The 15,839-nt window shown below is 28.7% G+C and overlaps 1 protein-coding gene across 2 annotated transcripts; it reads right to left on the bottom strand.

Annotated features, from left to right (window-relative positions):
* Nucleotides 1-342: 342 nt before the first annotated feature.
* Nucleotides 343-5,425, bottom strand: LOC111292606 (farnesylcysteine lyase-like). 2 transcript variants are annotated; one of them, XM_022885051.2, is made up of 5 exons: nt 4,737-5,425; nt 3,819-3,992; nt 2,129-2,488; nt 1,830-2,005; nt 343-793 (listed from the first exon to the last, which is right to left on the bottom strand). In XM_022885051.2, the coding sequence occupies exons 1-5, from the start codon at nt 5,262-5,264 to the stop codon at nt 526-528; spliced, it is 1,506 nt and encodes a 501-aa protein (XP_022740786.2). In that variant the 5' UTR covers nt 5,265-5,425; the 3' UTR covers nt 343-525. The 2 variants fall into 2 exon arrangements, with proteins under 2 accessions (XP_022740786.2, XP_089622934.1); XM_089766808.1 differs by lacking the exon at nt 343-793 and adding an exon at nt 801-942.
* Nucleotides 5,426-15,839: the final 10,414 nt, after the last annotated feature.

The following is a 15,839-nucleotide window of genomic DNA, read 5'->3' as shown; positions in this document are numbered from 1 at the left end:
AGAGGTTCAGTTTTTGATTTTGAACAAATGAAACATACATGTGAAATAGAAGTCTTCATGAAACTTACATGACAATTAAGTTAGAGGACACACCATATATTAGGCTCAAGTACTGTCACTTTGTAACCCGGCTCTCGCCCGAGGGCAATTATTGTACCCAACATTAACTCCTCTCTTGTTTTGCAGTATTATTTGAAACACGTCGCAATAGGGTTTTTTTTTTTTTTTTTTTTAATTGCATTGACAAAGCCACGCATTACAATAGTATTTGAAACAGATATCTTTGCCTCCTTGACACTATTTATGAAACTGCTCAAATTACAAGCATAATGAGGATAAAAATAGGAAAAAAGGGTTTATTCAGTTGCTGAAAAAAAAGAAAAAAGAAAACACATTCTCTTATACACAGAAGTCAAAATAGCTCCGCAAGGAGTTACAACATCGGCTAATACTGGTTTGTCTTTTGTATATTCTACAGTTTGATTTCACATTATTTAACATACCATTAGTTACATCAGCTTTAACTTATAAGTCCAAGTGTAATATGTCTGCATCAAGACTAAAGCTCTCCAAGTTTGTTGAATGCAGGGATGCTTCACTAAAATATCTTGACAGGATGAGCCTCGCTACGTTCTCGGCTGCAACAGCACTTGTCTCCATGGTACTGGCTGCATTCTCGAATGCATTTACGTAATACAACTGTTGACCATCCAAAATAAATGGTGCAAATACTTCCGGAGCTTTATAATGTGGATAGGCTCCCCAATTTATTCGAATTGTCTGCAGCCTTGCACTAATAATACCAGCAAATTATATCCATCAGCATCTAACAAAGTAAAGGTCTCGAATCAATTTTTAAAGTTTAATAACAAGGTCTAGTCATGCCTTTTGGTTTGAATGGGATGGAGTGGGACAAGGAGGGTGAAGCATTGAGTATCAATCCTAAAACATTGAATTTATATCAACTCAAAGTCAAAGACAAAGAGGAACAGGGACAAGAGTATATCTAACAATTTAAAACATGATAACAAGATATGAAAACAATACAAAAAAAGTTACGAAAATGACAGATTAAAATTTTAGCAAAAATTGTATATGGGTTTACCAAACACCAAAAAATATATTTCGTGTTTTTTGTGTCAATATGATTTGTGACACGTAATTTTTAGGTAAAACATAACACAATACATGAATTATTAGTATTTTATATGACACGAATATACGAATTGCCAGATCTAGATAGGGGTGTCAAATAACTGTTGTTTCCCTCATGCAAAAGAAACCTGCAAGGGAAAGGGATCAAGACCACACACATCTCAGCTACATCTATGTCATGGATACCTATGGTCTAATTAAAGGTCCAAATCTTCATATAAGTATCTAAGAAGCAGTCCCAGATACTTTCTGCAATGCAACTATCTAACAGGAAGAGCATAAATAACATTAACAGGACAAGCCATATGATAGATCTAGATAGGCGTGTCAAATAACAGTTGTTTCCCTCATGCGAGAGTAACCTGCAAGGGAAAGGGATCAAGACCACACACATCTCAGCTACATCTATGTCATGGATACCTATGGTCTAATTAAAGGTCCAAATCTTCATATAAGTATCTAAGAAGCAGTCCCAGATACTTTCTGCAATACCACTATCTAACAGGAAGAGCATAAATAACATTAACAGGACAAGCCATATAATAAAGCATCTAGCCCAAGTCAATGATTGTGCTGCAAATAGAACACTAGGCAAAATAGTTTTATGGACAATATGATCTCTTTCCCAGCCCTAACCCCTAGGTAAAATGCTAATGGTTAATTCAAAATATTACCTAAAAATGCTATCCAGCAACGCATCTGTCATTGGTTCTCGAGAAAATACTTTATAAGTTACATCTTTTTCACCATGTTGCTTGAGAACTGAAATGCTTGAGAATGGAAGTTCAGGATCCTCTAAGGTGCCAACCAGTTCTGGAATCTCTGCAACAGTACCCAGGCCAAAATATGCCTTGCCAAGAGAAGACACAAATGTCATACAGAACAAAAGCAGCAGGTCAGAACAATAAGAAATCAAACATTAGTATAGAAGTTCACTAGAGAAAGCCATTACTGGATTCACCAGAGTACTTACCGGATTCAAGAGGCCTCTCACAAACGTTGCATGTGTATGCTGCAATTTCCTCTCAGGAATTGAAACTAAAGGTTCGAATTGGATATTTACTTCATCAAGGGGTGTAGCAATCACTGTGACTTCACATGAATAACTGTTTCCTGTCGTGGAGCTAAGTTCATAATATTCTCCAAGGTAAGAGATGGATTCTATTTCTTCATTCAGGTGCAAAGAAAAGTCAGAACTATTAATTAGTCCAGCAGCCATCTGCCAGTTCCCTCCTTCAATGGACCATAATCCTCCCCCAGATCCTGCCAATGAAACTGCCCCAGCAAGTCCGCTAATATAAACACTTTGACCATAATTGATTCTTGTTATGACCTTCACAATGCAACATAATTATGACTTGTTATAACTTCCAAAAAATCAGCCTATTTGGGGCCAATTTCAAATTATAACATATGGGTTTAACTTTTCAGCCACAACCATAACCTTAACTAGAATTAGAAGTCAATTTTCCAAAGACACAATAAATCCAACAAAAAGGAACTCATTAAAATTGACTTCAGCAAATCTAATTTACTGGAAAAGATCTGTTCGGTAGGGGGATGAATATAATGGACACACACCAACGAAATGCAACAGTTTCCATGTGTCTTATTTCTGTCTTTAGCGCAAATTTCATACAAATAATTACAAGAAAATTGAAAGAAAATAACTTTTACAAACTGAAGCCAGGTCATTTCAATAGGTGAAGCGGCTTCCAAAGGTTCATACACAATATAACCTCATGGATTCTGCTAATTAAAGTTGCCCAACTTTATGAATTTCTATTACATTGAATCTACATTACATCAAAAATGCAACCTTAAATAACTAGATAAAGTAACTGCAATCACTGGAATCACCAAAATATCACAACAGGCAGAGATCTAACTCCACATGTACTTGCATCAAGCTTAAAAAAATAACGTCACAGGTCAATAGGTTTTTCCTTTTTTTTCTTTTTTTTTTTTTTGTCCATCAGGTCAGTGGCAGTGCTTTTGAGGATGGAGAGCATGTAAAATCAAGTGGCTTAAAATATATATTGGAGTTAATATTCGTCTATTAAGTGAAAATTTTGTCATAGTTCTTTCCAATATTTTTGGTTCAGGACTTCTAGAATGGAATGCTGTTTATGTCACAAAGTTATCATGTTTCAAAGATAACAAATTTCAAGGCATCCGAACAGAGTTTCTTCCACCACATCGATCAAAAAGCATTTAGTAGAAGGCAAAGATTTTTAACTCAAGATATCAGTATCACTAAGTAAAAAATATTCCACATAATTCTAAAATTGTTTAACATTTACAATAGATAATTGATTGATGAAAAGTGAAAACCTCTTGGAACTTATTAATCAGTCATTTAAGCAGAAATATCCCAGCTAGTCTCCCTTCAATACACACCCTATAGTCTAAATCAGATTGCTCCCCTTCACTACAGTTAAATAGGTTTAATGAATTTGATGGCAAAATCAAGACCTAATCCCTTTGAAAGGAAGCTAACTGTATTCTCAAAGGTATTAGCAATTGTATCAACTCTAGGAACCATATGCTATTATTTAGATTGACAGGGAAACATGAATCCATTCAAGAAAAAAAAAAAAAACATCTCGACACATCAAATACAATGTAGAAAGACAGATATCTAAGCAACTTATAATTCTTACAGTGACAAGCTCCTCTATCAATAAGGGAGACAACTTGATGTCAATGAGTTCATCTTGCAAAGTTCGAGTTGTGAGATTATATAAACCAGCCCATTTAAGCATCTCATCCACTGTCTCAAAGATCGGTCTCGTTTCAGGGCTTTCATAGTACTTTAAGAAGCTATCCACAGTACTCTGCACCACATCAACACTTCAGTCTCACATTAGGAACTGAGATCATGAATAGAAAATATAATCAGCTTCTGTTTCATTGCTGGTTTTATTATTTACTGTTGGTTTTCTCAAAAGTGAATGCTAATATAATGCAAAATTACAATTAATTAAAAAAAATGACAAAAATTGACACTAACTTCACCATAATTGTTTTATAGTCTAAAAGCATAATGTCATGAATGATCCTGATCTATAGTGAAATGTTCAATGTGGTACTTGAACTTTAAAAATATTTAACGTGGTATTTGAATTATGAATTTGTTAACTAATATTATATTTGGAAAGCCGTTTGTCAGCTACATATTATTATTTGGAGCTAACAATACTAAAAATGAGTATCATATTAGTTAATAAATTCATAGTTCAAGTATTACATTAAAGAATATTAAAGTTTAGGCACCACATTGAACACATCACTATAGTTCAAAAGTTTAATCCTAATACAAAAATACAATTATAATACAATTATTATATATTTTGCTATCAATAATAATAATGATGATGATGATGAAGAATGTTGCTTGCTTCTGCTCGCATATCCATATGCATCTTCTTTACTGAAGTAAAAGTGGAGTAATAGTAAATAACAAAAAGCAAGGAAAATGGGAAAAATAATCCTAGGACTGGGACTAGGAGCAACGTATAATTTTGTTTATTATGTGCAAGTTAAAAAGAGAAAGGCAGTCATCGAATAAAGAAGTCAACCTCAACGAAGCTGTTCATCTTTAGAAGGGAGAATCCATAGCGGAAAAACAAGTAAAAAGAATTGACAAAGGAAACAATCTTCTGCACCAACGGAAACTTGGAATCCACTTGAAGGGTTTTGAAAACAAACTTCTTTCCATCCCAGATCCCAAACGACATCGTATCATCATCCTCCGAGGAAGGCGGCGATTTGACCTTCAACCCAAGAAGTTTCGTGTAGTTAAGCGCGTGGTAGTTCTTGGGGTGAAGAATCGAAGCACCGGCCTCAAAAGTTTCACCGCCAATCGAGACAGTGGCCATGCGACCACCGACGACGGACCCACGCTCGAAGATCTTGAAGTTAGGAGGGTTGGGTTGGGAATGTGTGGGATGGAAGTAGCGTCGTAGAAAGTGAGCGACGGAAGAACCGCCGATGCCGCTGCCAATGATGCAGACAGTGGGCGGAGATGCCGAATTGGTGTATAGGCAGAAGATGAGAGGTTGGAAAGAGAGGATGAGGAGTACAAGGAAACTGGGTTTGGAAGACATAGCTTTTTTTTTTCTTTTGAACTGTTTCTTGTTGTTGTTAAGGTAGCAGGATGTTAAAATATACAAAGTGTAAATGTGCTAATCTCAGTCTATTTCCATGGTGCTAATACAGAGATTCATATGCTGCGAGCACCGCGGTTTCGACTTTGAAGGTCAACCGCGAGTTTGGCTTTTGCAGTACGCTTCCCTTTAAAAATACCTTTAAAAATAAATAAATAAAAGGATTAAACACAAAAATTATCTTCGTACTTTATAATTTAATTTGATATTTAAAAAAATAAAATTCATAATTAACTATTTAATATTCATTTCGTCATATATTTTAATATTTCAAACTAATATCTTCACTTAAGTTGCTTATATGATCTCAATATAAAAAATTATGACGTGTCAAAAAAGATTGATCACCCTCGTATTAGTTTAGAAAAACAATTTTAAAATTTCAAAAAAAAAATCTAAAGGTATCTAAAAATTTTAAAAAATATGAAAACATTTAAAAAAAAAAAAACATTTTAAAATTTTAAAATTTTAAAATTTTTTGAAATTTAAAAAATTGGAAAATAAGAAAATCATAAAAATTTCTACAAATTTAAAATTTTAAAAATTTCCTAAAATCTAAAAAATCTGTAACTTAAGAAAATCCAAAAATTGAACAAAGAAAAAAAATTCAACAATTCAGAAAATTCAAAAACAAATTCTAAAATACTAAAAAAATTTAACAAGACTGAAAATTTTAAAAACAGCAAAATTTTCGAAAACGAATCCCAAAATATCAAAAAATATGAACAATTTTAAAACTTTTTTAAAAAAGTAAAAGAAAAAAGAAAAAATTTTAAAATTTTAAATTTTCAAAAATTTTACTATAAAATTTTTAAGAATTAAAAAACAAATCTCATAAAGTTTGAAAATTTTGACAAATTAAAAAAAAAATGTCAGAACATGTGAATTTTTTTAACAAATTTCCAAAAAAAAAAAAGAAAAATTTTGAAAAAAAAAAACATATTCCAAAAAATCCAAGAAAAATCTAAAAAACTAAAAAAATCTTGACAATTTCAAAAATTTTGGGAAAAAAAATTAAAAAATTAAATTTTTTTAAGAAAATTTCAAAAAAAAAAAAACCTAAAATCTAAAAAATTCTGCAAAAAGATCGCATAGGACCAAACTTTATATTTTATTTTATATATTCATATTTTTTGAATTATTTTGAATTTTAAATTTTCTCGTTTTTCTTTTTTTTTTTTTTGAAGTTTTAGTTTTTTATTTTTATGATTTAATTTAATATTCAATATTTTAAATTTTTAAATTTTTAAAATTTTCAATCTTTCATATCTTTGTCTTTTTTTAATTTTTCATTTTTTTGGGAACTATTGGCATTTTTATTTTTGAAAGTTTTACATTTTTAATATTCTAGTTTTTTTAATTTTCTTAAATTTAAGAATTTGTTTTTGAATTTTTTCATATTTTCCTTTTTCAATTTATTTGGAAATTTGTTAAAATTGTTCAAAGTTTTTTAAATTTGTGAGATTTTTTTTTTTTGGAGATTTTAGGATTTTTTGAATTTTTTAATTTTTTAAAATTTTTTTTTATTTTTTTTTATTTTTTTAACTTTTTAAAATTATTTTCTTTTTTTTTTTAAATTTCTTTGAATGTTGACATAGCAATGATAACGTAATGATAAGTAGACTTTTTGACACATCTTGTAATTTTATAAGGTATTGATGTCACAACACTAATTTGACTAATAATATTAGTCTGCAGTATTATAGTGTGTGACAATGAAAATTCAGGTATTTAATTATGACTTTTATTTTTTTTAGATATTAAACAACTAGAAATGTATAATTCAAGGTTCATTTTTACATTTTATCCTAAATAAAAATCCACTAGTGATAGGTCACAGCTAGATCTCAATTAGAGCTAAGATTAAGAAAGGGAAGCTAGGATTTGGATGAAGAAACATATATGTAGTAAACCTTAAATTTTTAACAGAATAGATTTCTCTGGAAAATTGTAGCCTAAAAAGAGAAAACTAGGTTTGTTTTTTAAAGGAATGCCAAACAATGTGTTGGATTATGGGGTCTAACGGTCTCTCTTAGAGACTTAGTATGTCAGTTCATTTAGGTGAGGTATCCCATGGTGGATCAAATTTTGGTATATGGCAACCCAACTTGTCGAGAACCAATGGGTAAGATATCTCAAAAAGGCTTTACAAAGCCTCTTATATCCATCTATAGCTTAGTACAAGGCTCTATGCTACCAAAAAGAATAAGAAAATAGAATTACGCATTCACTATCAGCTATAGTTTTTGGTGTAGTGGTAAGTGTTTGATCATAAAAACTAGTATCAGAGAGAGGTTGCAAGTTCGAATCCCCTAGGTGCTACTAAGGGGAGATTGTTAGATTATGGGGTCCAGCGATCTCCTTTAGGGACTCAGTATGTTAGTTCATCTGGGTGAGGTATCTCATGATGGATCGAATTTTAGTGTATGACAACCTAACTTGTAGAGGCCTAAAGGGTGAGGTATCCCAAAAAGGCTTTACGAAACCCCTTATGTCTACCTGTCACTTCATATGGGGCTCTATGCTGCCAAAAAGAATAAAGAAAATAGAGTTGTGCCTTCATTATTTGCTATAGCATTTGATGTAGTGGTAAGCGCTTGATCTTAAAAACAAAATTGTTGGCCTTGAATTGATCCTTATTTTGAAATGACAAAACATTAAGCTAAATAAGCTTGATCAAGATTTTGACAAAGATTTATTTAGTACATGTTTTTAAATTTTATATTTTGGTACTAAATAAATAATATAATTCTCAAAGTTTAAACAAACTTTTTCTTTATGTTTTCTTATTTCTTAAATCAAAGATATCTTTAAACATTTTTTATTTGAGCTTAAATGAAAGTCCAATTGTTGTATTTAAAGTGAATTTATTTATTTTGGACTCAATACAATTTTGATAATATTGGTTTTGAGAAATAGATTAACTTAAGAAAGTTATTTTACAAGAATAAAATTTTTCAACATTGAACTTATTTTATTTTATTTTGTATTAATTCAGAAAGATTTAATATTTGTATTTTATATGGTTAGAAAGCTCTTTAAGTCTACTTTCTAATGGATTAAATAAAATCTAAATCCAAATTTTTTAAGAAAAGATTTTAAATTTTTTACTAGACACATTGCAATTGTCTAAAACTCCAAAAAAGGTAGTTTTAAAAATTTATTATAATTTGTATACAATGAATTAGTGATAAATTTTATATGGATAGAAAGTCATTTTCAGTCTAGTTTCTAAATCTTCAAACGATTTTTTATTTGTATTTGTATAACTTAAAATGTTATCAAATTAGTGAGTAGAGTGCAAAACAAAAGACAACCATTCATTTTGGGTAGGATCGATCCCTTCAAGGAAGGGATCAATTGATTTTTTACCTAGTACGCATCTTTGTACTCTAAGTTGAATAAAGGATTGATCATCCTATATAGGGGATCAATCACCCCCTTGAACCAATCACTCCTTTCAAGGAAGGGATCAATCGGCTCAAGGAAGGAATCGATTGGGTCATGCATTTTCAAGCGTGAATTGGTTCCAAAACATGAACCAATCGATCCCCTTATGGAAGGGATCGATTGGGTTTGCCCAGGATGTGCATAATAGCTAGTTTCTCAAGCTTTCAACGGCTATTTTCTTTTCTCATGCATTCCCAACGGCTATTTCCTTAATTCATCTATAAATTAAGCACTCCAACACACAAAAAAGATTGATGAATCAAGAGAGCAAAAGTCAACAAGCTATATTTTCATTCTCTCAAAGAATTAATAGTTGTTAGAGCTTAAAAGTTTACATCTTTATATTTGTTTATCCAAATTATTATTGTTGTTCATTCATCAAATTTCTTTGTATTTCATTAGGCAAACACTTAGCCTTTTAGAGTTATTTTAAGTTTGCATTTTTATTAAGTGATTTCATAATCAAGAGGTGAGGTATCCTCTTATATTTATAGGATTGAAAGATTGCTACTTAGCCTAGAAAGTAGAGAGTGTAAGGTTTTTATCTTAAGTTTTAGAGAGAAAAAGATAAGGTTGTGATTTCAATTTAAGATTAGTAGATTGAAGCCTTGGTGTGGACAACCAAGAAGAGAAGACATACGTGTCTTATAGAGAAAGGCCAAACCTTTATAAATCATTGTGTTTGATTTCTCTATCCCTATCTGTTTACTTTGATTATAGTTTATATTTGCTTCAAGTTCATCAATTTGTTGTCATTTGCATTATATTGTGATATCGATTTTAATTTTTCATTTAATTATTTTGAAATCATTGTTTGGGAAAAATTTTTACTTTTTGAATCACCCTCTCACCTAAAAAGGTAACAAATGGTATCAAAGCTTTGGTCTCTTTTTATAAGTTTAACCACCTTGAGTAAAGATTCTATGGCTTAATTCAGGATCCAAGATGGTGAGAAAATCCTTAAAGCTCCCATGTTCGATAAATATGAATTTTGTGAATGGAGAATGAGGATAAATGTGTTCATAACAACCGATGATTTTAAAGCTTAGAATGTGATAGAAAAAGCGCTTAGAATTCTTTCAAATGATGCAAACTATATGAGGCAAGTGATGAATGATGCAAAGGCCAAGTGAATTCTTTATGGAGCTCTTAACTCGTATAATTTCAACTTGGTCTCAAATTGCTTCACTTCAAATGAAATATGAAGGAAGTTGGATTAGTTACATGAAAGATAAATTTTTAACCAAAATGCATCATGTCTCATGGTTCTTGAAGAGCCTAAGGAACCTCTAACTTTATTGATTCAAATTCATATACCTTTAATGAATTACAAGATGCCTTTGATGAGTTAGTTATGGAATTTGAGTCAATAAAAATGAAATACAAGAAAATAATTTCAAAATTGAATGTTGAAAATGATTTTTTGATAAATGCAAAAAATATTTTTAAAAAAAATGAAAAAATGAAAAAAGATTTTAAGAACTCTCAAAATAAAAATGAATTTTTACAAAAAAAGAAATTTGATTTGAAAAAGAAATTTGATGACTTGCTGAATGAAAAAAAAATCTTTTCAAGACTTGTTTAAGTGCTAAAATGATAAAATGTAATTTTTGTAATTTTCATGGTTATACTACATATACTTGTTCTATAAAAAGAAAAGTTTCATTTAGAATTAGACAAGTATAGGTTCCTAAAGAAACATGAGACTTTATGACTAACTCTCAAGGACTCAAAGTAATTTGGGTACCAAAAATTAAATGAGATTATCTCTTATAAGTGTGCTAGAGTAAGGAGTTACAATGTAATTTTGAAGAATGGAACTTTAGACACACAATAGAGATGGGTAATTTTTAAACTTTATTTTAAGTGAATATAAAATCGGTTGCCTATTCTTATTGAACATTGAATGCTTAATGTATATTGGTACATGCTTTGTTGATATATCTTGAATATACCAATTTTATTTGATATATGTAAGCTTGAATTAAGTATGTATTTTTTTTGTATGATTTTAATATATTCCACATGCTTGTTAATATTGTGTTTAATACTTATTTACTTGAGATATATTTTTAGAAGAATTCATGAATGCTCTAATGAATTTGTGGGATTTCATGTGAATGTTTTTAATATTGAGATTGCATGAATGATCTTGATATTTTGATATTATTTGTGAAATTGACATTCTCGAGAACTTGTGTTATGCATGATTGCATAACAAACCTCGTCATCCAAAACAGCCTAAAAATAACTACACGTTTTACTAGTAAGATAGTTAATTATTTCAATTTAGAGTAATTTTTTTATTAATAATTTATCCTACATAAATGAACTCAAAACTAGTAAGCTAGTTAGTTATTTTGAGTTAGATTACCATTTTTATTTTGTTTATTAAACTATCTATTTATAATGAATCAATTTGTGATGAAAAGAAAAAAAAAAGATAAAAATGACGAATGAGGTAGCAAATATCAATTTTCATTGTATATGTATATTGTAGATATCTGGTTTCATATAACTTTATAAAATGTATTTTTAAAATTTTTATTTTTGATAAGTTAAAAGAGATATTGCAAAAGTATTTTCATCGCTTCTTGATGAGAAAAAAAAACAGTTTATGAAAAATTAGCAAGCATTGACCGTGTGCGATATAAAAGGGAAAAAATGTTTTGAACTCAGAGCTTAATAAGTTATTAAAATTATTTTTAGTTAATTCTATTTTAGTAAACACGTATGTTTATTAGACTGATTACTTTTATTAATTTCTATGTGGTTGAAGAAAGATTTTGCTAAAAAATGGAACATGGATATATATATATATATATATTAAATGGGACAACATGTATATAATATATGCATTTCTTATTGCAATAGCTAATATTGATGTTCTGCTCTTCTATCCATTATTTTACCTCTATTTTTAATCCTTAAATAATCAATTAAAGTGTATACTCAATATGCATATAATAAATTTGGTATTGATCCACAGAAGTAGCATAAACTGTTACACAAAATTGTAGTTGAAGTTTATAATAGAGAATAAAATTTTAAATGTTCTTATTTAGAAAAGGAGAAAAGAAAACTTGTAAGCACTAGAATGGAAAGAAGATAAATCATGTGTAACATTAATTGTTTTTACTTAATAAAGTTAGTATAATGTGTTTAATATTAATTAACGCTTATGATTATTAGTAATATATCTTGTCTATTTATATTATTTTTAATTATTATAAAACATATTTTATGTTTTTTATTAATTTAAAATTAAATTACTCATTTGTCTATAGTTATATTTTTTTAATTTGATGTTTTTACAATTGTTTTGAAGACTTCAAAAAGTTTAATTGATTTTAATAAAATTGTGCTATTGGTTATTATTTTAATTGATGTGTGATAACATATATATTTTAAAAGCATACTAATTTATTATTTTATTGAAATGTAGGGTGGTTGAGATAAACACTGTAGCCCTTTTCGATTTTATAAGTTATTAAAAAAATTGTTCTAAAATCCCATGATTCAATTCATAATATTGGGTTAGGATTGCTCCACCTACAAGGACATAAGCTTAAAAGGAATATTTGCTTGTGGTTGGTTGAAATGGTGGACTTAAGTAATTGTTGTTTGAATTTATAGGGTCAGAGATACCATTGACAATTGAAACAGTGTCAATTATTCTTGGTATCTCAGCTGACCCTTTTGTTACACATTTTGGATATGAGTTGAAAATCCCAAGTGTTTGTAAGCAATTTCATACTTCAAAGAATGGTTGCATGAAATTTGACCACTTAGAAAAGGAAATTCCCACATTACCTTCTAATTCATATGAGTTTAAGGCCAAAATTTTTTTATATGCATTAGGTTGTTTACTATGTCATTTAACAGCCATATAAACTGAAAAAAAATATATTTGTTACCGTATAGTATTGGATCTAGTAAACTTTTGAATTTGACAAAACATGTTTGTGAAACATTATTATCAGAAGTTTATAATTTTTGGAATAAAAGTATCAAAAAGAATGGGAAAACAATATGGTTGTGTGGATGTGTTTTGATTCTTCAGGTTTTTTTTTTATTTTTTTAATTTAATTAGACATTTATTTATTTGTAGATTTTTTATGATTTATATTATTTTTAAACTAAAAATTATCTAAGTTTTGTTGCATGATTCTTATTGCATAGATACTTTTTTTAGATCATGTATATGGTGCACAATTCGACAGTAGATATAGTCTGCATTTAAAATCTAGGATTACTGCATGGAACCAAGCAAACATTGATCAAATTTTGGCTCATATTAAGGATTTTAAAATTCCAAAAAATGTTAAGGTAATGTGAATCAAGCTTTTTTCAAATACATTTGGTTTGGCCCATATTAAGGATTTCAAAATTCCAAAAAATGTTAAGGTAATGTGAATCAAGCTTCTTTCAAATACATTTGGTTTCTTTTTATTTTTTTACTATTTTGTTTTGAGATGATATAATACTTCATGTTTGAATAATTAAGCACATATCATTAGACAAACTTCTTATCCAAAGTTAGTAGAAAAGTTGTCAGATGCTCATTCTTCTTGTGAATACAAAGTATGCATACTTAAATTTGACTTATTATTATTACATTAACTAAAAAGGTAATTAAATGTTTAATATTTATTTTTTTAGGAATTATGTGAACATGTTGATCACATAGAGGAAGAAATCAAAAAGAGTTTAAAGTGTGCCATTTAAATGACATAAAGGAAAAACATAATCAATGCAAGGTAATAGCTACCTTAGAGAAAGACATTGTAGATCTTAAAAATAATATTGATAAAATCAAAAGATCATTTGACATCTCATCTTTTAAAGATGCTTTATGTTCAATAAAAGATGAAGTTCTTCATGCCATTCGATTAAGGGAGTTTCATTATCTGAAATGTATTCCAAATACTTGTTGTGGTTGTAATTGCGATACTTTTCCTACAAAGTTAAATGGAGACTTTATATGTACTATAGATAAAAATCTTTTCAATACAATGATTTAAGTGATGGTCAATCACATAGCTTAGGAACAGTGAATAAAAAAGCTTGCATTCTTAGTGTTTCTCATGATAACCATAATAACAAAAAAAGTATCCATGAGTCTCCTAATGAATCTCTGAAAGTGTTTCCAGTGGAGTTTAAAACTTCTCATGTGAAAGAAAAATTTTCATCTTTATTATATCTATTAAAAGAAGACTTTCCATCTCCAACCTTTCCTGTAAAAGAAAAATTTTCATCTCCAAGCTCTTCCATGAAAGACAAAGTATAAAGAAACATTGTTCGAAAATCAAATATAAAGGTAACTTTTTTATTCATAAATATATGTTTGGGTTTGTGTATATATAGCAATTATTATCTTGTTTTATTAAATATTAACTTTTTATTTACAAAAATAAACTTTCATTCATATTAATTTGTCTTAATAATTTTTATAGGCATTACAATTTAGTCTAATTGTTGATATTGGTTGTAATGATAGTGCAAAAGAGAACCCAATTGATGTGGTATCTTCAGCGAACACATTATCAAATAATGAATGGTTACCAACCTAACAGCCTCAGGTTAAAAGGAAAGTAAAAAAAGAAATACTGTCAAAAAGCATACTATAAAGGTAATTTTGACTTATATTCTTAATTATATATTATTATGGATGGTTATAAATAAATTAAAATTGGTCTAGTTTTTCAAAAATAAATTCTGATACTATTATATCTTATAGACTGCAAATTCCATCAAAATTGGTGATGTTGGGTTAACATCAAATCAAGTTTCTCATTCATCTCGAATGAAAACGCGTTTTGCTAATAAAATTATTTTTGGCCAAATATGCAGATCACCTTATTATAGTGGTTTTATTAAAAGAATACGTAAATTAAAGAAATAGATGTTTGGTTTTAGGTTATATAATGCCATTCTTGATGTTAGACATATTAATATGTGTATGATTAGAGCATTTTGATCATAAATTATTGTAATTAAATTATTTTTATTTATCTTAATTTTGTGTTTTTTATTCATTTTGTTATTATTATTATTATTATTATCATTATTAGTTTTCTAAATGAAACAAATGATTGCATGAAATGTAAATATGTTATGTTATTATAAAGGTTCAACTTGGGAGTTCAAATGTTTCATCACCTTGTAAATTGCCTAAAGATGTAAATGATATTTGCAAGTATGTATGGAATGATTATTGAGAGAGTAGCAGGTACTATTAAATATTCTTACCCTATTTTTCATTAATGAAAAATTCTTATGAATTTTTTACACATGGAGTGAAGATATCATTGTGGATTTCACTTATACATATGCAGTAAAGTCTAAAATGATGTCATTGGAACCAAAAGTTTGGATAATTTCTTCAGTAAGTTGCTTAACTCATCATTATGGGATAGCTTTTTTAATAAGGATTTTGATTAATTAAAACTTAAAAATGATTTTAGGTAATTGATATGTTGAGTTATACGTGCATGATAGAGGCAAAGAAAAAGTCCATTTCGTGGACTAGGTGGTACATGCCATGTGCTTTATCAGTGAGATCTTTGATTACTATCTGAGATTATTATGCTTATTCTTAGTAATGATAATTTTTATTAATTTAAGTCAAGTTCTTTAACAAGGTATTTAAGCATATATTTCAATTAGCTTAAATGATAATGTCTATGTATTATGATAGGATTTCATTATGAAAAATGAAAGCAAAACAACTGGGGTGATGTACGAAATCATAGTATCTTACGCATGACTCACTTTCGAAATTGTGAAATGGTAACATAAGTTTATTAAACTATTAATTTTTACAATCAAAATTTTATTTTGTAAAATTTCGAACCTTAATGTTTATATTTAATTTGTTTGTAATCATAAGTTGATTTTTTATTTTTCATTTATCTAATATTACGTTATTTTATTTATTTTATGATATTTATTGCTCAGGTATTTTGCCAATGAATGACTAAAATGTACATTGGTATTTATGTGCCATTGACTGTAAAGAAAAGGTTATTAAAGTGTTTGATTCTTTGCCATTGTCAAATGATG

The sequence above is a fragment of the Durio zibethinus genome, chromosome 10 (assembly GCF_047325235.1).
Source record: "Durio zibethinus cultivar Kanyao isolate XHJ-2024 chromosome 10, ASM4732523v1, whole genome shotgun sequence".
Taxonomy (NCBI): domain Eukaryota; kingdom Viridiplantae; phylum Streptophyta; class Magnoliopsida; order Malvales; family Malvaceae; genus Durio; species Durio zibethinus.
The sequence above is the reverse complement of the archived record's forward strand: the minus strand, read 5'-3'. Positions and strand labels throughout refer to the sequence as shown.